Genomic DNA, 24,428 nt, shown 5'->3' on the forward strand with positions numbered 1-24,428 from the left:
CTAATAGGTGCGAATGCTAATGCATGCAATGTTTTTGCATGCAGAGACGTTAAAAGTCAAAATGCTCAGTTTCTGGAGATTCCAAATCAGACAATTCTATGCTCTCTGATGTGATATTATTATTTTTAAACCAAAAGAAAATCACGTTTTGATTCTACAAAAACTTGTTAAATCAATCCATGTCAACTCGATCTTAGAGTGATTTAAACGTACTTATGATTAAAATGTGAACATAATTAAATACATAGAACGTGTATGTATGTATATAATGTTTTCATTTTCATATTGTTGTATTGTACCCAAATTTACTAACTTGTCTGTCCATGTAAAGATTGGAGAAAAATTTACCCATTTTGTATTTTTTTTTTCTTTTCTTTTAATATGATGTGTCAACATCATCCTGTTGAGAGAAGTAAATCATAATAAAGTAATTATGACATAATCATTTAAGTTTCTCCTCATTCTCCTTTTCATATCCTCTCTAGCATCATCATACAATGTTACATGCATATTCACACAGAGATGTATACATATACTACTGATATACACATACATATTTTATCTATTCTAGGTCTTGATATGATTGATCATATTATATTTTTGTGTTAATAATATCTATATGAAAAATGTAAGTTTTATCATTTGTTAATGAGTACTGGCGTTTTTCTTTGTCTTGTAATGTTTTATCTTTCTGAACACAAAAAAATAAGACTGTGTTTTTTTTTATGTTACAGAGATGGATGAGTCAATGTCTTAATTAATTGTGTGAGAGAATTGTATATATTTTTAAAAACCTATTGAATGATCCACCTCGAGAACCCATGCACCTTCATTGTTGTTTCTCTTTGATTTTTGTACCTCTTTCTCTATCCTCTTTAAATTTGCATATAATTAATTAATTACTTGAAGAGTGTTGAAAACTATTCTACAAAAACAAAAACAAAAAATCCTTAATAATATTAACTTAGAGTACATTCTTTACAAAAGTAATTATAAGTATAGTTATCATTTCGTTCTATTAGAAACCAATGATGTTTGCATTATTTGCAAAAGATCTCGAAATAATATAGTTCACCATTATGTGACTTTAATAATGTTTCAAGTTTCAACTCTCAACTAAAGCTGATTAGAAGATTCTTTTAGTCCTTTTTAATAAGAGAGAATGGTATATAACATTCTTTCTTTTCTGTCAATATCAAAACCAACTTATAAAGAAATTATGATTTTCATGAATGTTAAAAACGTTACGTTTTATAGTTTTTTCTTCCCACATCAAAAACTATTCATACTTATACATTGTAAGTTTAATTTTGTTCTTTTGGTCGACAATAAATGTTATGAAATGAGGCTCCCCATCTATGACTATATAAATCTATTCTGCACGTATTAATATAATATACTGTATATAAGAAAAAGTGAAATCACCCGACAAAATAAACTTTGAAAGGTGAAAACTATAGTTATTCCAAAAAAATATATTCCTTTATACATTATTATTCAAAAATTTTACAGAGTTTCAGTACGTATTAATTTGGAGCATATGGGATTGGAATGGTCCGGTTTTATAAAAAAACAATATAGTACAATGTTCTTTCTTTATGTTTATTTTTTGTCTAACCCTTCCCTCTCTTGCGTCCCTTTCCAATGCACTTTAATATTTTTTTCTTTATAACTTTTACCATTTTCTCTCTAACCATATAAACATCTCTCTCTATATATATATATATATGTAACCCTAAGTCTATGTGGAGCTAGCATAGTTAGAGAAACACTCAAACACACACACAAAAACATCAATATAATAATATGAGTCCTGTGGCTTCAACAAGGTGGTGTCCGACGCCTGAGCAACTTATGATCTTGGAGGAGATGTACCGGAGTGGTATAAGGACTCCAAACGCGGTGCAGATACAACAGATCACAGCTCACTTGGCTTTTTATGGTCGGATCGAGGGTAAGAACGTCTTTTACTGGTTTCAGAACCATAAGGCTAGAGATAGACAGAAGTTGAGGAAGAAACTGGCTAAGCAACTTCATCAACAGCAACATCAGCTTCAACTACAGCTTCAGCAAATCAAACCAAAACCAATCTCACCGATGATGTCGTCTCAACCGGTTAATAATAATAATATCATTCATGATCATCACAATCCTTACCATCATCATCACCATCAACATCGTTCATATGATCATATGTCCTTCTCTTGCTGTTCTCACCCTTCTCCCATGTGTGTTCCTCATCAGGTATATGTATAATATATCTAAATGTATGCATTCGTTTTTTTGTTAAACTTTATTCTTATAGAGTTATATTTTGATGCCAAATGTTATGATAAACATCGGCGTTACATGAATATATAACCACAGAACAATATGAATCTACAGAAGAAAAAAATGAACCTAGGCTATGCTTGATTTACATATTAATATATAGTTGATTTTTCTTAATAAGATTATTTTGAGCCGAGAAACTGATGTCAAACTATACAAATATAAAGTTGTGCTATTTAAACATTTACATGGAAAAATTGAAACCATCAAGTGATAATACTAATTTTTTTTCCTTTTTTTTTTTTGGTTTTAGAGTATATGAACTTGTGAATATGTTTACTACATCTTCTTTTGTTTTTAAAGATTGTATGATGATCATAGTTAAATGCGGTTTGTAAATGGAAATATAGGGAAATGGAGGAGAAGCTCAGAGCAAAGTGATGAATGAGTATTATTGCACCAAAAGTGGAGGTGAAGAGATGTTGATGCAAAAACCAATCACGGGTCCAAACTCAACAACGTACGGTCGAGATTGGATGATGATGATGGATATGGGCCCAAGACCATCATATCCCTCATCATCATCATCATCATCACAACACATTCCATCATGTTGCAACAACATGATGATGATGAGTAGTGCAAAGATACCATTGAAAACCCTTGAACTTTTCCCAATCTCATCCATCAACTCAAAACAACAAGACAGCACCAAACTTTAAAGAAAAGACAACAAATACAAAAGAGATTCTGCAGGTGTTTCATTCATGTATCAGTACTGTTATGTTGATGATGTGTCAAAAAGGCTAAGAAGAAAACACGTGTACTTGAAGGGTAAAGTAATAGCCGTTGGATACATACAGTTCGTTGAATAACTACACCTCTCTGATCTCTATCTCTCTCCCCCTTTCATATGTCTCTATCTCCGCAGTACGTACGTAGAACCCTAGTGGGTAGTTTCTTTTTTTTCTTTCTAATTAATCTTTGATGGGGTTGGGAAGTTATTGTGAGTTGTTAAAATGGGTGTCTTGGTTTCTGTAATTGCATGCATGCATGCATGTGTAGGCTATTGTCTTTAGGACTAGACAGTGAGAAAGATCTCCTTTGTCTAATGTGTAACTTCACTCTTTATTTTGATGTGGTCACCTTTCCTTTTAATTTGATGTGTACCATGATTCTCTCCTCTTTTTTCTCTTTTATGTTCTCATATTAATAATTATAATTCAAAAGTGATTACAAAGTGTTGTTGCTCTCAAGGCAATTACAAACTTCACATCATATGTTGTTAAATACATAACCACATGATGTGACTCAAGTATTAGTGTTTGACAACGAAAAAGTTATGCATTATAAAAGATATGGGCTTAGAAAATATTGCGGGTTTATTTCTAAACCAAACTTATAAAATATATGCATTATACATGATACGATAAAAATATACTTGATGACTAAAATAAATAGATAAAATGCAATATACATTAGATGAATAACAAACGATAAGTCCTAGCGCGGCTAGATGTGTAAGTGGTTAGTTGAGAGGTTGATTTATCAGGTCCTTTGGATTTGGCAAGAGAGAAATATTCCGAAGAATATAAAAGAATAGTTAGAATTAGTGGGGCATATATGTTATGTAGGCCATCTTTTATAATATTAGGAAATTGAGTATAGATAGTAACCAGTGATTCAGAGTGAAGTCACGTACAAGATAGTCGTGTTTTGGAAAAATGTGTATTTTAGACTATTCATATAGTGTGAATGTGTAAAATATTTCAAGGTATATATGTTAAGTTATTGTGTGTTCGTTTTCAGGAGAGCCACATAATCCCATTTTTTGGTAGAACAAGCTGGTGGTGATATTATATGTGGGAACGACCTTAGGATAATTATTTTGGTGATCTCTTTAGTCTTTAGCCGTAGTTGAGGGGAGCTTGGAACGTAACGTTGGAGGTTTGATTAGTGAATGGCCTTGGGCAGTTACTTGAAAGAGAACATAGAGATATTTCTAGGGAAGCATGCCTAGAACAAGAGAAGCCAAAGAGAATTTAAAAAGAGAATTTATGTTGTAAGAGGAGGGCCATTGATTATGTTGGATATTCTAAAAAATGAGGTTCTGTGAGTGGCATTGAGAAAGACTCAAGTGAGACTGTGAGAGAGTTAAAGGAAAATAACACAAACACAAAAAAGAACTTAGCTTGGAAATAAATAAAAGTTGTATTGGAGTAGAGAAATCTTGTGAGAACAACATATGATACAAAAATCCTAGTGAGTTTTCTTGCTTGCTATTTATTCGAGTTTACGGCTCATATATATTACGCATTTTTCTTGTTGCAAACGTAAAATTTAAGATACCAATTCCAAAAAAAAAGATATATGATATACCTCATTCCCTAAATCATTAAATATAAATTCTTAAACGCATAATCGGATTATTTGATTAAACTCTCAATTTAGCAAAAACAAAGCCTACCCCTTCTATCAATGAAAATATATTTAAGTTACTATGATCAATTTGTTTTTTTTTTCTCTTTATTATATTCTAAAGATGGGTATATGATAAGTGACATACGAGGGAAGAACATAGTTCAGCTTTTTAGTTTAAGACTTCTACCGTTAACTACTTCTACCTTTTTTTTTCTTTTTGTTATCAGAGTAACCCGATTACAAGTTTATCGGAAACAAATTCTTCTTTATGGAAAGCCACGACAGAACCGATGTACTTGTGAAGGAGAATTGAACTGTACAACTTCTTATTTTCTTGGCAAAATAATCTGCTATATGATCCTATAAAGTTATAACAGTAGTAAAATCAAATTTTGGGAATTTTTGATCCATGAAAAAATGTAACATAACTAGAACAGATGAGTTTCAAATAACAAAAAAAATAAACGGAGAGAGATCTAAATCGCTATACACTCTTTGGGTTACCGTGTTACTATAAATATCCACGGCACTCGTACACAACAAACAAAACGCATCGTTTTAGTTGATGGCCGTTAACGGAGGTCGACCGTTACTACCGACGTGTTTAGCATCTCCGTTAGATTGCATTTGTTTCGGCGACGACTTGTTACAATCGTGAAACGCTTTCAACAACTCATCAAACGACGGCGTTTTAAGCTCTTCTATTGAATCAACCGTTGGAATGTTGTATTCTCTCTTCCTTGGCGTTGAGCTTGTTGCTTCATCCACCTGTACATATATAAAATTTTAATGATTTTGTTCGAATTCGATCATATATATTTATGTACAATGATTGAATAAAATGATCAGATCGTGTTACTTTGTAGTCTTGACCAAGACATGTTCCTGTCTTTTGTTTGATGTCTACAACGTTGTCATCATGGTGGCTTCTTAGTTCTTTCAAGTTTTTGGAACAAGGAGCGATTGTGGAGTTAACATCCGCGGATGCGACTTTATCGAGTTGTAAAGATTCTGCGGTTTGAAATGATAGGATCAAAATTAAAGAGGATTGGTTGGATTATAAATTGATATATACGAGCAAAGCTGAATTAGATTACTTACGGTCAATGGATGAGAGAATGTTGCTGTTTGCAGAATCGATATCGCTTAATGTGGTTGAGACCGCAGAAGAAAACTGCGTTCGGAGTTTCTCATTGTTTTCTATGGCTCCTCTGGTTTGTCATTAAACATAAAGAAGATCAGTTTAAGTTTGGATAGTGTATATATAAAACATATGCAAGGAAGCATAGTAAGGTGCATTACCGGATGATAGAATCTGCGGATGCAACATTCCTCTTCTCTAGATCGACCAAGGATTCTTGAGCGGTCTTCCATTGTTGAGTTCCAGTTTTTGAATTCTCCAGGCTATGAAAAAACAATGATGGCTAAAAGATTTAATACTACATAACAAAGTAATTGAATTTTGGTTGGCCTTAATCAAATAGAAGTGATTACCATTTTAGAAGCATTTTCTGCATATCTTCCTTTGCAACCTCAACTGCGGAAATGTTATCGAGATGATGAGATTCCGCTTGTACCATGTGAGCGTTCCATTTGACATTAACTGAAGAAGCTGAATCTTTCATTGCAGACATTTCTTGCTGCAATGCATCGGTTTGAGAAGATGATCCGTCACGAATATCTTTCACAGCCATCTGAACCAATTCCTTCTTCCTAGCGTTTGAACTCGCTAGTAGCTCCGCCACTTTTTCAAGCATTTGTTTTTCTTCATTTGCAATGGATTCCTGAAATACAAAACGATATCGTTATAAATTTCATTTGTGTTGTAGAATTAGACAAGGAGTAGCGGAAAGCTTACCTCAAATTTCTTAGTGAATGCAGATAATTTCTGCTCGTTGACGTTTTGAGCATCTTCTGCTAGCTTTGTCAGCTTAGCAGAATGCGAGTCTAGAGTCTTGAAGAAGTCTAACATCACAGTGGAGACAGACTTAGCAGACTCCATTGATCGGGAATGCAAGTCTCGCTGTTGCTGTGTGAATGCAGAGAGCTTCTCCTCTTGATTGTGAAGGCTACCTTGAAGCCCGTCAAGTAGCGTATACGCCTCTGAAGTAAATCCTTTAAACATCTGATTCAAACACCAGTTCATAGGGTCAAGAGTCACTCATAATAATATCAGTTGTCCATAATAAATAGGCTATATGATGATTCTCTTCTTACATCTTCCAGTGCACAAGAATGCTTTGTCACTTCTGAATTCAAGTCATTCAAAGTCGATTGGCTGTCTTTATCCAGGTTCCCTGCTATATCATCTAAGGACTTGATGCCTGAATTGTATTTTTCCTTCAACTGTGCTAAACTACCTCGTAGTGTTTCAGTAGCCTGCAGAGAATACGATTAATTGTGTGAGTAAACATAATCGAAGATAGGCAGGACTGTTATTAAGAAGGTAAGCTAGAGACTTGTGTAAATTACCTCTGTCTTTGCAGATACGAACAATGCCATAACTTTTTCCATGTCTTGCAATTGTTTTTCCTGCTGGCTCACTGAACCTGCAACACTGTTGTTCAAGAGCTCAAGTTGCTGTAGTAATTGTGACTGGAACTCTTGGATGAGCGATCTATTACTGTCTTCAATTTTGTCCTTCCTCTCTGGAAAAAATAGCTGCGGAGTTAGTTTTCAGAATGTGATGGTAACAGTGGGAGAGAGAGACAGAGAGAGCAATACACACCAATTTTGGCAAACAAGTTGGAAACATCGGATGCTGCATTTGCCAACTCTGCTTGAAGCTCGACAGCACGGTCAACAAGTGTTTTCTCTGAGGAAATTTGAAAAAGGTGTTAACCTAGGATATCATCTGAAAGATACAACTATTGAAAAATTGACGTATAGGAGAAATAAACTCAGCTTGTTTCCAACTTACCAGATTTAAGGAGATTGGATATCAAGTACTCTTTATCCTTGATTGTTGCAACTGCCTGTCTATGTTTCTCTTCCAGATATAACAGTGCTTGTTCCGTTTCCCAGAGCTTTTTCTGAAATCAGAGAAAGCAAAGAGTATAAGAAAGTAGGCCTAGCATGTCAGTGAAAAGGTAACTGTGCTCGGCAACAAGCCAGAACAAAAGAAATTGTAATACCTCAGTCTTACTAAGCTTCTCTCTTAATCCAGCAGTGACAAGCTGTTCCGAGTCATACTGCTCTTGAAGCTCAACAATTTGCTACATTCGACAATCAGAATAGTCAGCATATTTGGTAGCCGGGAAGGAACCAACTGCATATTTATATTACAGGAAAGAGAAACAAAAAATCACTATAGTCCTTTCAAATTGATCTGCTCACCTTGTCTTTAGCTTCTCCCTCAACTTCCATTTGCTCTATTTTTTCAGCCATAGCCTGCAGAAACCGATACAGTATAAGTCTGAATCTATCATCTAAAATTGTAAAATGACTGTGGTACTTTTTCTTGATAAGAACAGCACCTTTTTCTCGGCTTCTTCTTGAGTATATCTCTCTTTGGGAATATAAATTCCATTTTTCTCCCTTGCAGCATAGACCTCTGATACAGTCAAGAACAGACAGTTAAACCAAGAGATTCATTATAAATAATTAGCAAAGGAGATACTCAATATGTGAAAAAATATATATACCTTGCTTCAGACGTTCAATTTCAGAATACAAATCTTTCATAACAGCTGATTTCATCATCTTCTGGTTAACCTGATTGCAGCAGAAGAAGTGTTATATATAAGTAAAGTGGTAGAAATAAAAAAGCAGCAAATATCTATGTTTGACGGACCTCTGGTTTATTTTTGATGTGTTTCGCACGGTGTGCATAATCAAGTGTGCTGAGTGTTTCTTCTAGGCAATGAACAGACGGTGACACTGTAGCAATTACACATGTTTTTGTTTTTCCTCCCAAAGAGTCTCTCAATAATCTTGTCAACTTGCTTTCTCTGAAATTTAAATGCGTATAATCGTATGATTAGAAACCTATAGGTTATGTATCAAATCTTTCAGACAGAGATCTTTGAACGCAAATGATGTTTCTTTTACCTGTATGGAATATGACCAGAGTGTTCAACCAAAGCATTAATGACACGTCCGAGTGTGAGCAAACTTTTGTTGATCTCACCAGCTTCCCTGGCTCTACCCTGCAATATAGTGATCTCATATCTGTTAGTAAAATCATCGAGGTAAGACACTATTATACTATCAATAATAAAATCATGGTTCTTTGCTGTTGGATCTATTATATGTTATGTGTACCTCTCGAGCACCAGACCGTGAAATATTCTCTGAACCGGCAAGATCAACTAGATTTAGCTTTCCACTTTTGACGATCTCTTCCCCCTCTGGAGTACATTCCTTAATATGGATTGTAACCGAAAATATTGAATGAGATCTACTACTTTGTTTGTTGAGAAGAGTCTCTGCTGTGCGTCTCTTGGCTGACCCTTTCTCCAAGACTTTATAAATCTCATCAGCAGTACACACTATTTCTTCCTCCAAACCTCGCACAAAAACACCACCTTTGCCATCTTCCATAAGGGCCAGAGGTTTCTTTGATTTATCATCTGTAAATTTTGTTTCTTCCGGAGCTAAAAGATCTGTTAGTTCTTCGTTGTAGAGCTCAAGAAACGAAACTTTCAAACTGTATTCAGCAGCACTTTGTGCTTCCAGTATATCAAATATCTGCTTAACTGCTCTAGGGATAACACCTGCATCACTTGGAATTTCACCGTTCTGGGAACAAAAGAAAAAGGTTCCATCAATGAGGATTCAATACCATATCAGTGAAAATACTTCAAACATGATGTTCTTGAACAGGTTAAGGTACCTTTTTTCTTGCTCCTCCTTCCATTGTGTATGTCTTACCAGTTCCTGTTTGCCCATATGCAAAGATGGTGCAGTTATACCCATCAAGAACCTCAAAAACAATGGGAGAAACTGCTTGATGATACAGGTCCTTTTGTTGGGATGTTGGCCCAAAAACCTAACAAATTTTACAAATTGGTAAGCATGATACTTTCTTTCAGAAACTTATCATTATGCACACTATTTAAAGAGCCTCTAAATGAGAAGAACTAAACCTTGTCAAACAAAAACGTTTTATCAATCTGCTTCCCAGCTATATTCTGTGCAACCGCCACTTCCTTTTTCCGGTCATTGCAGGTAAGTACAGCAGGTGTTTGTAACCTCGTCTCCTCCGAATTAAACGGTCTGCAAGAAATGGAGATTAGTATATTGAGACAACAACATCAACAAGCTTGTTTACCATCCAGCAAAAAAGGAATTATCAGAAGTACCTGCAACGAACGATGACTTGTATATTCACACCCTTCTCTTTCTCATTCTTGCTAACTGGATTCGAGTTTGAGTTTGAGTCAACCACTCGAAAATCTCGATTTGACTTCTCAGTCGAACGTGGAGTTTGACATGGAGATTTCGCCGAACTCACTCTTTTCGAATTGTTAGAATCCATCTCTTCTTCCCTCCTTTCTTAAAATAGCTCCGTAAGAACACAAAAACTTATGTAATCTCTGCATCAACAGAGAAAACAAATCTCTATCAATCACCATAGTAATTCAAACAAAACGATCCACACACACACACACACACACACACACACACACAAAGCTTAAATCGCAGATCAATACAACTCAACCTCATCAAAAACATCAAAATCGAATCCACAAATTTCTAAACGATTCAACGAATCACGCCCTACGAATCCGTAATCTCAAATTAATCCAAATTCCAACCTTAAAATCATGGATAAACCTCGAAAACTACGATTAGAGAATCAGAAATGGAAGATTCAAAACTCAAAACTCATCACGAAAATGTCATGAGGATGAGCGAAGAATGTACCGATCGAGGAGTTTTTAGATTCCGATTCCTTGAAGCAATCTCACGATTTCAAACACGAATTCGAAATTTGAATTCTTCTCAGGCGATTTTCTCCGATGAAGAAGAGAGATGAATGAATGAAATGAAAAAAAATATAAAGGAGAGACGCTTCTGAGTTCTGAGAAACAAAAAAAAAAGGTTAAATTAGAGAACGAAGAGCTAAAATATGAAATTTTTTGGGGAGGATTAAAAATTAAATAAAAATGAATGAGCCGTTACGGTAGGCGTTGGAGTTTGACTTGTTAGACGCTTGATGGAGTTTAACGGCGTTAAATATTGAACCGTTATGTTGTAAAATCCGTGATCCGACCGTTGTGAAAAAGGACAACACGCAAATAAAGAAGAGGTGATTTGAAAACTTTCGAATTTTTATCTTATTTCTGTAAAAAGTTTTTGTTTTATTACTCCCTTAATTCTTCTTATAATATGTGATTTGCCCATAATGATATATACTAATTAAACAACAGTATTTAAATTTTAATTTCTTAAAATTAAATTTTGTTTTATCTTGATATTATTATTTCTTAGAATTAAATTATATTTTATTTTGATATAATTATTTCTTAGAATTAATTTCTAGAAGTTTAATCATTTAATTTCTCTTAATTTTGAAACCTATTGTAAAAATAATCTAGAGTTGTACATTGGGAACTTTTGGAGTCGATTTAACAAAGAAAATAATATATAGTTTAAAAAGAAGTACATACCTATATTAATATTACTATGATTGTTACTCAATTCGAGAAATTGGTATATGTCAAGTGAATAAAAACATGGACTCACGTCGAGGGAATAAAGAACACTCACATGTACGTATATGTGAAAGCAGACACGTGAGATGACTTGGTGTTCGAATCTTTAAACAATGTCATGTTTTAATATTATGGCTTGTATTTAATGAAAGACAAATAAAATACAATTTTTTGTCCAATAAGACCACCCCAAATTACATAGTTACGTATGTTAGCATTGGTCTGTGCTCTTTTGTCCAACTGTTTTAACAAAAAAAAAAAAAAAAAAAACTTAGCCTGTAAAGCTTTTTCCTGATGACAAAAAAAAAAAAAAGCTTAGCCAGTAAATATCAAAACATAAATTGCTTTTAACTAAATTCTCTCATGACATTTAAAAAACCATAACCTAATTCACTCACAGTAAATTCCCATTTTTCATTTCAGTTTCGATGTTTTTAGATTATACTAATATCCTCAAAATCATTATGGCAAGATTTTAAAATCCAAACTAAGTTAATCATGGCGAGTTTAAAGAAGAAGGTAATCAACCTAGCCCTTTGATATAAGTAAAATCTTCCAAAAATACGAATTTTGTGTGTTTGATATGTTGTGGTGTCTTTGGACAACCTTATATAAAATTGGTAAGCATTGACATCTTTGTTTTGAAATGCATTGTATAATTTCTTATATTTATCTATAAAAATGGTATTAAATTTAGCACATGTGTACAAAAGATGTTATAATACAATAGAGAGATCATGGTGCATTGGAATAAGTAAGATGCTAATACATAATTTTTATACTTTACATGTAAAGATAAATTGCATTGTAATAATAAGATTCGTTCCGAAACCGAGTAGCTAATCACTTGTTAGTATCTATAAAACATCTTAGACTTTAGTTGTCCATAAACATCATTTTGCAACTTAATTCATTCAAGAAACAAACATATATCGACATCGAAAGATACAAATTTGATAATAGAAATCAAATATTGATTGGAAAAAATTAACAAATATTGATTTCAGCATAATATGTTCCAGCAGCTCCCATAGAGTACAAGATTTTACTATATCTCACAAATATTGTATAATTCAAATAACACTCTGAATTATGGTGGAAAGACCATGGCAAGTTCCTTTGAAAATAGATTTGCTAATAACTTCTAAGTTTTTATATAATATCTCAGATTATATGTGTCATAAAAGTGACGTAAAAAAACTGGTCAAAATATTACAAATGTACAAATATATCACAATACATTTGACATATTTTGATGCACTATAATTTGTGAGATAGCTTTACTACATTTAGTATATCATAAAATTTTATCCATAGTAAACAATATATATATATATATATATATATTGAGAGAGAGAGAGAAAAACACAAAGGGTAACCGCTGGTTCTTCTTCTTTCCGGTGAAGCCGTAAAGGGTAGCCGTTGGCAATGTGTTTACAAATAATTAAATATAAAATGTCTGATTTTGTCAACATCAGTTTTACTTTTCTTTTGTGAAAATGGTGAAAAACAAAAAGAGATCTTCAAAAAAATACATATACTGTAATTAAGATAAAAATGATCTTATTTCCCACTCTACTTTTTCGAAATAAAAATACAATATTTTCTATAAAACAATCTAGTGAACTTTGTATGTTATGTGCTATAAAGATTTGAACAATTGTATTTTCACCTAGTACAAAAGTTGTATTTTCACCTAGAAGAATAAGTTTTTCCCTGGTAATCCAGATATTCAATCTATAATTAACCGTTTCAGAAATTATACACATTTTACTCTCCCTAACATGTACAATTAACAATGGTTTGAAGATCCAAGGTCTCAATAACATACTCACACCCACGTAATGCAAAACTATAGTCTTAATTAACCTAATCTATCAGTCTAATGGCAAAAAATTCAGCATTATTGGCCAAGGAACCTTTAACAGGCTTTAACAGGCCCAGTTCTATGTAACCCATTTGTATCTATAGGTTTGACTATTCCTATACCATCCACGTCAATAAAACGACGTTACTCACCTCAGTAGATCAAAGCATGTAGTGATATATATAAGGTAGTTGGTGATGTAACAGTTAGTTGAATGAACGTTAGGTTTAATACCTAAGTTTCAAAATTTTCCCGGGAGACAAAAAGATTCATCAAAACACAAAAGCAGAGAAAGAGAAAGAGAGAGAGAGAGAGAGATCAATGGGAACATGAAGGAGGAAGAGGAGAGAGTTGGTTCATCTTCATCTTCTTCGTCTTCTCTTCCCGTTAGCTATGGAGTTGACTATGAAAAATACGAGTTCTCTTCATCAGTGTCTTCTCTGTCTCGACCGTTTTCTCCTGAAAGTTCAAGTAACAAGAGTGTTGTTCTTGAAAACAATCTTTCCACTGTCTTCTCTTTGGACCATAACAACAACAACACCATCCTGATGTTTACTAGAGATAGACCATGTTCTTGTCTCCACCATGTGTAAGCAAGCCCTTATCTCTCTTCACTTCTGTTTTGTTCTTCAGATTTTAATTTCTTGGCTTCTTGCAGCTTAGAGTGGATTCTACAGAGATGTTGTGGTTGCCTCTGTTAGTCTTCCTTCTTCCTATTTCGGACTTAAACCATTGTATCTTGTGGCCGGTCCAATAACACAAGGTCTACAAATTAGCTTTTAACATTACATTTGTGATCATTTCTAGACTTTTGTCTCTTTTTGTTTTCTTTTAAGGACGTACGCAATATATAATGATTTAGGTCTTTATTATCTAATGATTATAGCCTTAATGATCTAATCAAAATATAATAATAACCAAGAAATAAATTGCAACATGTCTTTACACGAATGGAGAGCTCACCAAAAGTTAATCATCACATCTAGCACATCTCTTCACAATGTTGCAAAGTGCATAATTTAGCATTAATGATATATCTAATCAAAATATAATAATAACCAAGAAATAAATTGCAACATGTCTTTACACCAATGGAGAGCTCACCAAAGTTAATCATCACATGTTGCACATCTCTTCACAATGTTGCAAAGTGCATAACCATAATTGAAAGTGATCTCTAGTATAGTATTTAACATTCGATTTCTTTGGATATAGCCGACATGTACACTGAGCAAGCTATTTACACTCGTGTATATATATATCATCCCACCAACAAGCATTGCAAGCTAGCAAAGAGGTCCTACGACCCCTTGATGTACTCCTTCCCAAGAATTTAATTTTATTTCCTGCATTTTATGATACAAATTGGGTTGTATGACAATGATGTTATCATTTCCACAAATGTGTATATCATTTACGTAAGTGGACATGTGATTTCTTACTCATCCGAGATGTATACTAACTAAGGAGCAAATGCGACGTTTTAAAATTTCATTGGCTATTGTTTACTAAGAAAATGTTGATTCCTCGGATTTATATGCCAATCAAGAATTAAGCATATTGCATGGTATCAATCTTAATCTTTTTCGCATGCAATCCTCTATGTTTCATTATAAGTGATGTTTTAGCCATTTTTTTTTGTTTCATTATAAGTGATGTTTTCAATTTTCTATGCAAAAATTTAATGTATTTAATATTTTTTGACCAATTATATTTTACATCATATTTTCTTATTGGTTTAATTCATATTAGTTAATGATGTTTTTATGTAAAATGGGTAAGTTATATGTTTTATTATTTAGTGTGACAAAACTTTAAACATCACTTATGTTGAAACAGAGGGAGTATATATCATCAGGTTTTGTAAATTTGTTATACTATTTAGATCAAGAGAACACAAACATTGTATTATTATCATCATCATATTGTTAAACTAACCTCATGGTAACGTTGCATTAGTTATAAAAGATATAAAAACAAAAGTTATACATTCGAACTTGTATGTATCTATTAAAAAGGAAGGTGCATGGAGAAAGGAGAAAGAGAGAGTCATGTTGTTGTGTTGGTCACTCAATGAATGATACAAATCCCAATTTTTATTGACAATGCAAGTTCATATTAAGAGGATCCAACGATACCTATTAGTGCCACCACACTGTGAAATCGAAATGAGAGTGTGAAGACATAAATGTTTCATCTGTTTTTTGAGTGGCTAAATTAAATAACAAAGTTTTTTTTTTCTACTGTCACTTACCTGTCCTTATTTATTACCTTTTCTAGTTTTTTTTTTTTTCGTCCCCCAAATTGTTTATTTAATTTCGATCTAAAATCATAACTCGAATATTGTGAAACTATTATTTGTGTAACACGAGTCTTCGACCACTCTTTCTAATTTAATTCCCGTGTTTTAATCCGACAAATAAGGGTTTTCATTTCTCGTTGGACACAAATGTGTTTTGTTTTACCCATTCAAACCAATGTGTTTTAAACTTTTAATGCAAATTATGATTATATATTAATTCTGAATGCAAGAAAATAATGGAATTGTATTGAATGAGACACAGAGAATAGAGATTCTTGGTCTATAAAGTAAATGGCAGAACCTGTAACCAAATTTAGTATTTAACCAGAAAATATTAGATTATTAACGACAAAAGTAATGGTAAAAGTGATATAATTGTTAGAAATAGTGATACAAGTATAGAAAACACCGTTTTCAAAAAAAATCAAAAATAGAAAACATTTACACTTTTACTATATTTATATTTTGCTTTGTAATAATATTTTTTTTTGGTCAAGATTTTGCTTTGTAATTTATACCCATTCAAATAACCCTTAAACGTTATACTTTTTACTATATAGTTAATATAACCAATAAAACACCTCATAATAGTTTTATTCTTTTTTTCTTTTTTTATTTATTATGCCATTACAACGGTAACAATTTTTCTACAACAGTATCAACTATGCTTAATCAATCCAACCTAATAACCTAATTATAACATTATTGTAATACATGTCTTTGTTGTCATTAGCTCTGGATTAATATAGGTTGTCCGCGAATATTGGTATTCACATTTTTTCTTTGAAAAAATGATATCCGGTTAAACGGATACGAATAGTAAAATCACATATACAATGAATACATACTGATATGGATAATGCTAGATTTTAAAACAGATAACGGATATTCGTATTTTTTACTACCGAATGTCCGGTATTTTAGTACAAATCTATGATATTTAGGTACATATATTCAAAATTCAGTATAATTTTTTTTTCATGTTTCTGGATATTCACAGGTTGTCAACATTTTGTCGAAAAAATTCGGATACGGATAAAAATATTAAATTCACCGATAATAATACCGATATCCGCTCCACTAGCGGGGTTAGTCATGAGTATACTTTTATTAAGCTTACATAATTTTTCTCTTTTGATAAAGAAGTTTACATAATCAAATACCAAATTTTAACAAAATATATTGTTATTAATAGGGACATTGTTGTCATTTTATATGGAGACAAAGGGGGCCTAGAATCTGGTAATGAAATCAAATGCCCATTGAATGTTTGCCAACCAAACAGATTTCTTTTTTCTCTCTTCGTTTTAACCATTTTTTGTTTTCAAGAAAACAAAAAATGTTGAGAAGAAAAATTTGTTCTGAGACGTAAATGTGAATGTGATTTTAGATAAACTACGAAACATCGATTAAGACATGTTCAGAATCTGAACATTACAATTCGAAAGTCCACTGCAGACTCTTTATTTACCAACTTTTGACAATTCAGTGACATATAATTTAGTCCTTCGAAGTTCTTGAATTTTTTTTACAATCTTTAAATATTGTTTTGAAAGGACTATATAATAAGCATGATGAAGATGTACCGTAACAAGTAGGCTTTGAGTAAATGCGAAACAATAGTACAAAGTAAAGTAAAAAAATGAATATTACAAAAATATTAAAAATGATGATAACAACATTTAAACATACAAGAAAAAAAAAAGATAACAGCAGCAAATAAACCAATAGGATGGGAAATTAGTAAAATTCGCATCGTATTGGATTGTGCATGCCCCCCTAAATTATTTCAAAGTATGTAATTAACAAATTATAACACTCAAAAAAAAAAATCATATAAAAAAAATACAAAACTAAATCGAAGTTTTCTTTTACATTCTTGAAAACGTAAAATTTTTAACTAAGAAAAACAAAGAAGAAATTTTTAAGAAAGGAGAGAATATAATTGTGTCACCTTTGTGTTTTGCGTTTGCGTTTGCGTAAACGTTTTACATGAAAGCGTTAGGGACCTTGAAAGTATCAGGATCTTCATCTTGAATCCAACCAAACTTCTCCATGTAAGGATTCACAATCGATTTTGGTGGATAATCATCAATGCAATGATTCCACACGTTTCCTTTCGATTCCCCAACCGTTAGATCTCTTACAACTTCCCAAACGCAGCTGTTACACTTGAAACCAGCTCCAAAGCTTATCATAAACACTCTGTCTCCTCTCTTGAGTCTCTTCTTAGCTTCCATGTAAGCCAACACATACCACAAGCTACTAGCTGAAGTATTACCGAACCGGTGAAGAGTCATCCTCGCCGGTTCGATATCATACTCGTTCAAATCCAAGCTATGTCCAATCCCATCAATCACAGCTTTGCCTCCGGTGTGAATGCAAAAATGTTCAATCCCGGTCTTGAAGTTGATCCCTGCCTTTAATGGAGTACCTGATGGGAGATTCGTGGAGCCTTTGCTAGGGTTTTGACGAATCTTGATTTTCTTGATGAGAAGCTTTATCATGAACCTCAAGAGCTCGGTCACGGGAAGAATCTTGGGTGTTATAATCTTGAGATTGTCTACGAAAGCACGAGTTGCGGCTTTTGGTAGGTTCTTTCCTAAGTAAAACCCTACACGACCTTGTTCATCTTCGGATTGGATACAGCAGTTGTAAGACTCATCTCTAGCTCCATGGTGAGTCCGTACCATACACTTGAGCTTAAACATTGCTTTCTTTCTCAAGCTACGTTTGTTAGTCAAGAGAATAGCACAACCACCGGATCTGAACAAGCAGTTGGCTAAGATCATCGAACGGTTGTTTCCGCTATACCAATTAGGGCTCAAAGACTCGGAGGTAGCAACAAGAGCTAACTTGTTTGAGTAGCTCTTGAAAATGTTCTTGACAATGTCTACGGAGATTAGACTCGCGCTACACCCCATCCCGGTCAAGTTAAAGACTTTGACATCTTCCCTCATCTTGTAATGGTTTATGATTCTTGAAGCTAAAGAAGGTGTTGAAGAGAGCATGGAGACATTGACTACGAGGATGTCAATGTCTTGAGGGGAGATTTGGTTTCTCTCAAGGACTTTTCCGATGCTGTCTATGTAGAACTCTTCCATCTCAGAGATCCCATCTTGTAAAGAAGGACGCTCTTCTCGACCTTCAAAGACAAGTCTTGGAGCATAGGTTTGTTCTCCTATCCCTGAACTTACAATGGCTTTGAGAAGGAACTTGTACTCGGTTAAACCAAGGTTTTGGTTTCGATAAATGATTTCTCCACTGAAATGAGTGGTCACCATTCGATCATCAGATGGTTTATGACATTGGTAGTCTAAGATGTAGCAATCTTTATCTTGCTTTGAGTCTATGAGTTTCCAGATCTTGAAGAAAAGGTAACAGAGGAGAGGAGAGAACAAGAGAAAAACAAGATCCATAACTATTCTTTTTTTTTTTTTTTTTGGTTTTTGGTATTTTTCTTTGTTTTTGGAATTAAGAAGAAGAGATGATGAAGTGAGTAAGATGCATGAAAATGGAGTGGAGACTGTAAAGGGGATTATATAAGAGAATGAATATGCAAATGGATGAGGAAACGACAGCTCTGAATTTTCCAGTGGGGTTCTCCATCACCTTTGTTTTTTTTTTTATATAGAAAATTTTAATAGTATTATTAGAGAATTATCATAATGTTTCGTTGACAGTAAGAAATTTTATAACAATTTTTACGGTATTTTTCTTTTTGACTTAGGAGATATATATAAGTGGGGACACGTTGATCCGGAGGAAGACTTCACATGTTCTGTCTTCAAAACATAAGAGTACATATGTATTACAATAAGTCTAAACATTTAGCTCTCTTTTAAATTTGAAACTAGAGTACATATGTATTTCATGAAATAGAGTCTCATCTCTCTCTATATGTTCTCAAACTCTCATTCTTGTACGTATGTTTAACTTTAGATATCTGTTAAATTCTTGGAATACCCCGAACCGATGAATTCTTCGAATATCCGGAACATTAAAACTATCGAAAATCGTCGATTATAGATGAAATACCGATCGATATATTCGAAAATAAGATTTGCTAGAGTAACTTGATTTTAATTTTCGTAGTTTTTGAGTGTAGAAGAATGAGTTGGATAAGAATAATATTTGAGCTTTGAAGAAGAGACAACTAAAACACACAAAGAGAGAAGTGAAAGTTGTCTAAAAGTCATCTCAACTTCCACCAACCCGAACGGGGTTTAAGTAAGTAATTACGTATCAATCTATTATTACAAAACACAACTCAACACTTTGGCTCTCATCACACCTTATGCGTGCGTTTGTCTCTTCTTCGTACTTCCCTACCCTTCTCTTCTCTGTCTATTGCCTTAAACACTTTTTAACTTTCTTTCTTTTAATCTTTCTCCATCTCATCACACTCTCTAGTCATCTAACTTGATTTTTTTATTAAATTCATCTCTCACTAGCTCCAACAAAGTTAGGTGTGTGCATGTGAATTTATATATATGCCTCCGGAAACATGACTTTCTATATATGCATATTAGAAATTTCAGTATACTTCTTTCCATAACTAGGAATTTTTAATTTGAGACTATTTTCCGCCGTGTTAATTGCAGTGGCCAATTAAATACGGGACTCCTCCAATCTACTTTGATATGATGTTTTATATTTTAATTTATTGTCACTAGGTTTGATCATTTATATATTGATTTAGACATCTAATAATTTTTTGAAATTGCATGCATGTTGAGAAGAGATCCTCGTAACAACTTTTTCATTGAGGGGTACAATTTTGGTGTTACAATTTAGTATGGTGAATTAGTTAACGAAGGAATTAAAATCACGTTTTATTTGATACGATACACCCAATATTAACAAAGGCTCATTAATGAATTCAAAACCAATGATTAGTCACTCGAATTTAATATATGTGGAAAGACATATAGAGTAAATAAAATTATGGAAATGGGACACATCTTAATATACATCACATGGCTTGCTTAAAAAATTTGGATTTGTCGTTGCATGAGATTTATATGTTTTTACAAAAACATGACAGCGAGATGAAAACATAATTAGCTTACTTCCAAACTAAACATCATTAATATCCACACTAATAGTATAATACTACCAAAATCCTCAAGAATAATCACATTAGTATAGTTTGTAATCCACGTTTCACTGGACATGTCATGCTTGATTATAATGATAAAATGCTACATATTATGCAATCTATTGTTTTCTAAAATGAATATTTATTATTATATAAATTTTTGTGTATATATATGTTCTTAATATGTATGTTTTGGATTACATTTGAAGAACAAAGAATTATGTTTATTTCTCACACGAAATGTAGTTATTCTACACATATGGAAACTTTGATGGAAGTTGATATAAATGCAGAATCTGTAACAACTAACAAGAGTGAAGTTTTGTCAGAGTTTGTGATTTAACTGGAATTTTGATCTTCTACTTAGTTTTGAACGAAAAATTCCAGTTTGGTCTAGGAATAAATGAGCTTATTAAATTTTCGATATAGCAAAATAAAATTAAAAAAATGTATGAAAAAGTTGAATAATCTTAATAAGCTAGAGTGACCTAGGAAGGTGCCTTAGTTATACCCGTGAATCTTAAAAGATTCGTTAGAAGATCCCTATGATCTTATTAAGTCTTTACTCTTTATCATTAGTTATTTTTTTTTACCTTTGATCGTTTCACAAAAATAAAACGACGAAAGAGCGTATTTGTACTATGCAAGTGGCTAAGCAAAAATTTGGTAAACTCTATAAATAAGGGAAAAATAATATACGAATATAATTCAAGGTTAATGCATATTTCTAATTATTAGAATAGCCTTCATGTCATGAATCAATGATCTTGTCAAAAAAAGTTTTTGAATGATCAGAATCATCGGTTAGTTGAAAGGAAATTTAATCCAATAAACTTTAGGGTAGATGAAAATTATCAACAAAAGGGAGACAAACTCAACACAAGGACACATGAAATCAAAATAAAAAATCCTTAAAAGGGATTTGATAGTTCTTTATTAATTTTTTAAAATTCTTTATCACTGAATTACTAAAACCATCATACAAAATTCATTCTTTATCAAATTTTAGCTTAAGTTTTTGTTAAGATATTATTAGATCCAATGCCCCACATTGTTTGTGATAAAGATGGGCAATATATATAGGATGTGGCAATTTTTTTACCTTGAATTAGCTTTTGGGATTAGTTAGGCTACATTACTAATATGGTATCAGAGTCGGTTAAAGCCCAACAAGGAAATTCCCACCAAAATGGATTTCCCATCTATGTAGCCCGTATAAATTGTATGTTTTGTTGTGGTATTTCCAAGATGTTGGGTTCAGACAGTTTTCGTGTTGGACCGTTTCCCACCCATATTTCGAGAAAGGTTATTAGAGTCCAATGTCCTACGTTACTTGAGATAAACATCTTTAGATAATATATATAGGATGTTGCAATCCTTCTCCTTTTACCTAGCTTTTGAGATTAGTTAGACACATTACTAATATATATCCATAAATATCTTAACTTTTAGACAAAATATTTGGTATCGATTGATTACAATAAAATTCAACACTTATTCTACTTTCCTATCCAAAACGAAAACAGTCGTGTCCTTATTTGACTTTTAATACGTACATTATCATCGTTTAGATAATACTAAGATCATCATGCATTGAAAAAAGTTGGTTGTGTTGATGGATAACGATGAAATATCTATAAATGCAGTCAACTAGGCTGCTCTTGAAATCACATAATTTACACACAAATATATAAACACACAAAACTTTTCATAATTAGAAGAAGTCTTTGTACTGATCAGTGCATGTATGAGACTATGAGAGGTTTACTTTGACTTGTTCCGTGATATAGAGATCAGACTCGTGACTGAGATTTATATATAGTCAAGCAAAACGACTTCGTCCAAGTTTGTTCATTAATTATTTGAGAAATCGCCGTTATTGTCCCCAATAAATACACACATATAGTCATAAGTGTCTTGTATTATTATACACGTTCTGAAGTGTAAAATAAGTAGTGACAAAGATTGATACCAAACTCACTATATAATATGATCCACATTCTTACTTAAGGAGTACTCTGAAATATCTAGTGATTCGTCAACGCTTATCACACTTGTTCAGTAAACACTATTCAGTTTCTGACAAAGTCAAATAGTATTAGTATTAGTATTATTAGTTACTAGTGGTGGACCCGCACGTACGTGCGGGGTTAATTTTACAAAATTACGATTTTTTAAGTATATGTTATTTTGCTAAAATTTTGTTATATGAGTTTATTTGATAAACTATATATAGACATACAATTGTAAAATATAGATATTATATTACATAATACAATTTCAAAATTATTTAAATGAAAATAATAAATGATATTACGTGTTTATTTTTTAAACTAATCAAAACATTTTTAACTGTTTGCTTAGATATGTTAAATCGGATTTGAGTTTGGCTTTAGTTTGAATTGTTTTATGTATAGTTTAGAATGGAAAACCCGTCCTATCCCTTTCCGTCTTGTCTTGACTCGTCCCGTCCCACCCCGCTCCGTCCCGTCCCGTCTTCTATCTGTCATAAAATTTATGTCCCATAATCGTTTCTTTTTAAAACATAATCATTTGCCAATGTTTATTATACGAAACTTGGTAAAAGATTTAGACGGGATACTCGTAGTCTTTGTTTAAATATTTATTTTTATTAAACTAATAAAAATCTAATTATCAATCTAAGTCACATGCTCCCACCATTTTCATTCACAAGGCACTGTCTATAATCCTATCATACACAATCCTTGTTCGATTTTTAATTTATTGATCTTTCAGTTTCATCTTTATTTCTCATTACTTTCTTCAATTTAAAGATTCATGTTTTAGCCTTTTTGTTTTCTAAAGATTTAGGTATTTCTATATTTTTTTAATACATGGATTTATTGTAGTTTTGTTATCCGAAGTATACGTTATCCTCTTGTACCCGTCATTTCATGTCTAAATATTTGAAATAAATAGGAAAGTGGAAATTAAATTTAGCAATTTGAATTACATGTCCCCGTATCGTACTCGTAGTTTTATATTTGAAAGTTGAAAGTGAATTTAACTTTATGACCGTGTCTCAAATTATATCTAATCATGTTTTTTTTATGAGAAATAATTCAGATAATATTTGTTTTCGAATTATATGTTCCCGTCTCGTATGCATTCCTATAATTTTATATATATTTTTTTTAAATAAATAACACCATTTACATGTAACTAAATATAATTTTAATATATGTAAAAAATTTCATATAATCGTCTAAAAGTAGAGATTTATACGCCCCAAAGTTGAATTTTGTTCAATATTTTGAGATTTTGAGAATTAAATATAACTACCAATTTTTTTTATTTCAACCGGTTATCCAAAAATTATATATTATATTTGTCAAAGATAGTTTAAAAGTGTACGTATATGTGAGATAATGTTTGTAGATATTTATTTATTATATCATTTATATCATACCAATTTGACATTTTATTTGTTTTCAATTAGATTAAATCATAAAAATATAATCCATTTATTATTTAAAAATTGGTAATAAGTCGTTAAAATCATTTAAATGTGATATATCCAATTATTATTTAGTTTTAATCATTTGTGGTAATAAGTCGTTAAAATCATTTAAATGTTTTATGATTTGATAAAACAATTCTTTAATATTTGATAATAGTATTGATATGCAAATTGTTAATGGATGAAGATTTATTTTGTTAAGATTGTGTGAAATTAATTAGAAAAAGAAGTTTAGAATAATCATTAACTAACTGCTTGACCAAATAGAAAATCATTAACTAATTGAATTAATGATAAATTTTGTAGATATCTTTTATGCTATAATT

The 24,428-nt window shown here is 32.2% G+C and overlaps 4 protein-coding genes across 4 annotated transcripts; 2 read left to right on the forward strand and 2 right to left on the reverse strand.

Annotated features, from left to right (window-relative positions):
• Positions 1–1,806: 1,806 nt before the first annotated feature.
• On the forward strand, positions 1,807–3,194 carry LOC17888061 (WUSCHEL-related homeobox 3). Its single transcript, XM_006295592.2, has 2 exons — positions 1,807–2,244; positions 2,682–3,194. The coding sequence occupies exons 1-2, from the start codon at positions 1,807–1,809 to the stop codon at positions 2,991–2,993; spliced, it is 750 nt and encodes a 249-aa protein (XP_006295654.1). The 3' UTR covers positions 2,994–3,194.
• Positions 3,195–5,105: 1,911 nt separating this feature from the next.
• Positions 5,106–10,707, reverse strand: LOC17890060 (kinesin-like protein KIN-5A). Its single transcript, XM_006293542.2, has 21 exons — positions 10,561–10,707; positions 9,996–10,229; positions 9,780–9,909; positions 9,527–9,682; positions 8,956–9,432; positions 8,743–8,840; positions 8,486–8,642; positions 8,337–8,406; positions 8,169–8,245; positions 8,029–8,082; positions 7,827–7,907; positions 7,613–7,724; positions 7,421–7,507; positions 7,165–7,340; positions 6,910–7,071; positions 6,551–6,817; positions 6,187–6,476; positions 5,995–6,096; positions 5,794–5,903; positions 5,552–5,703; positions 5,106–5,460 (listed from the first exon to the last, which is right to left on the reverse strand). The coding sequence occupies exons 2-21, from the start codon at positions 10,169–10,171 to the stop codon at positions 5,251–5,253; spliced, it is 3,144 nt and encodes a 1,047-aa protein (XP_006293604.1). The 5' UTR covers positions 10,172–10,229; positions 10,561–10,707; the 3' UTR covers positions 5,106–5,250.
• Positions 10,708–13,528: 2,821 nt separating this feature from the next.
• LOC17889645 lies at positions 13,529–14,155 on the forward strand. Its single transcript, XM_006295873.2, has 2 exons — positions 13,529–13,807; positions 13,877–14,155. The coding sequence occupies exons 1-2, from the start codon at positions 13,548–13,550 to the stop codon at positions 13,917–13,919; spliced, it is 303 nt and encodes a 100-aa protein (XP_006295935.1). The 5' UTR covers positions 13,529–13,547; the 3' UTR covers positions 13,920–14,155.
• Positions 14,156–17,099: 2,944 nt separating this feature from the next.
• Positions 17,100–19,059, reverse strand: LOC17888236 (3-ketoacyl-CoA synthase 12). Its single transcript, XM_006294064.2, has one exon. It carries the CDS (start codon positions 18,937–18,939, stop codon positions 17,509–17,511), a length of 1,431 nt encoding a protein of 476 aa, XP_006294126.1. The 5' UTR covers positions 18,940–19,059; the 3' UTR covers positions 17,100–17,508.
• Between the last annotated feature and the right edge of the window lie 5,369 nt (positions 19,060–24,428).

The sequence above is a fragment of the Capsella rubella genome, unplaced genomic scaffold (genome assembly GCF_000375325.1).
Source record: "Capsella rubella cultivar Monte Gargano unplaced genomic scaffold, Caprub1_0 scaffold_4, whole genome shotgun sequence".
Taxonomy (NCBI): domain Eukaryota; kingdom Viridiplantae; phylum Streptophyta; class Magnoliopsida; order Brassicales; family Brassicaceae; genus Capsella; species Capsella rubella.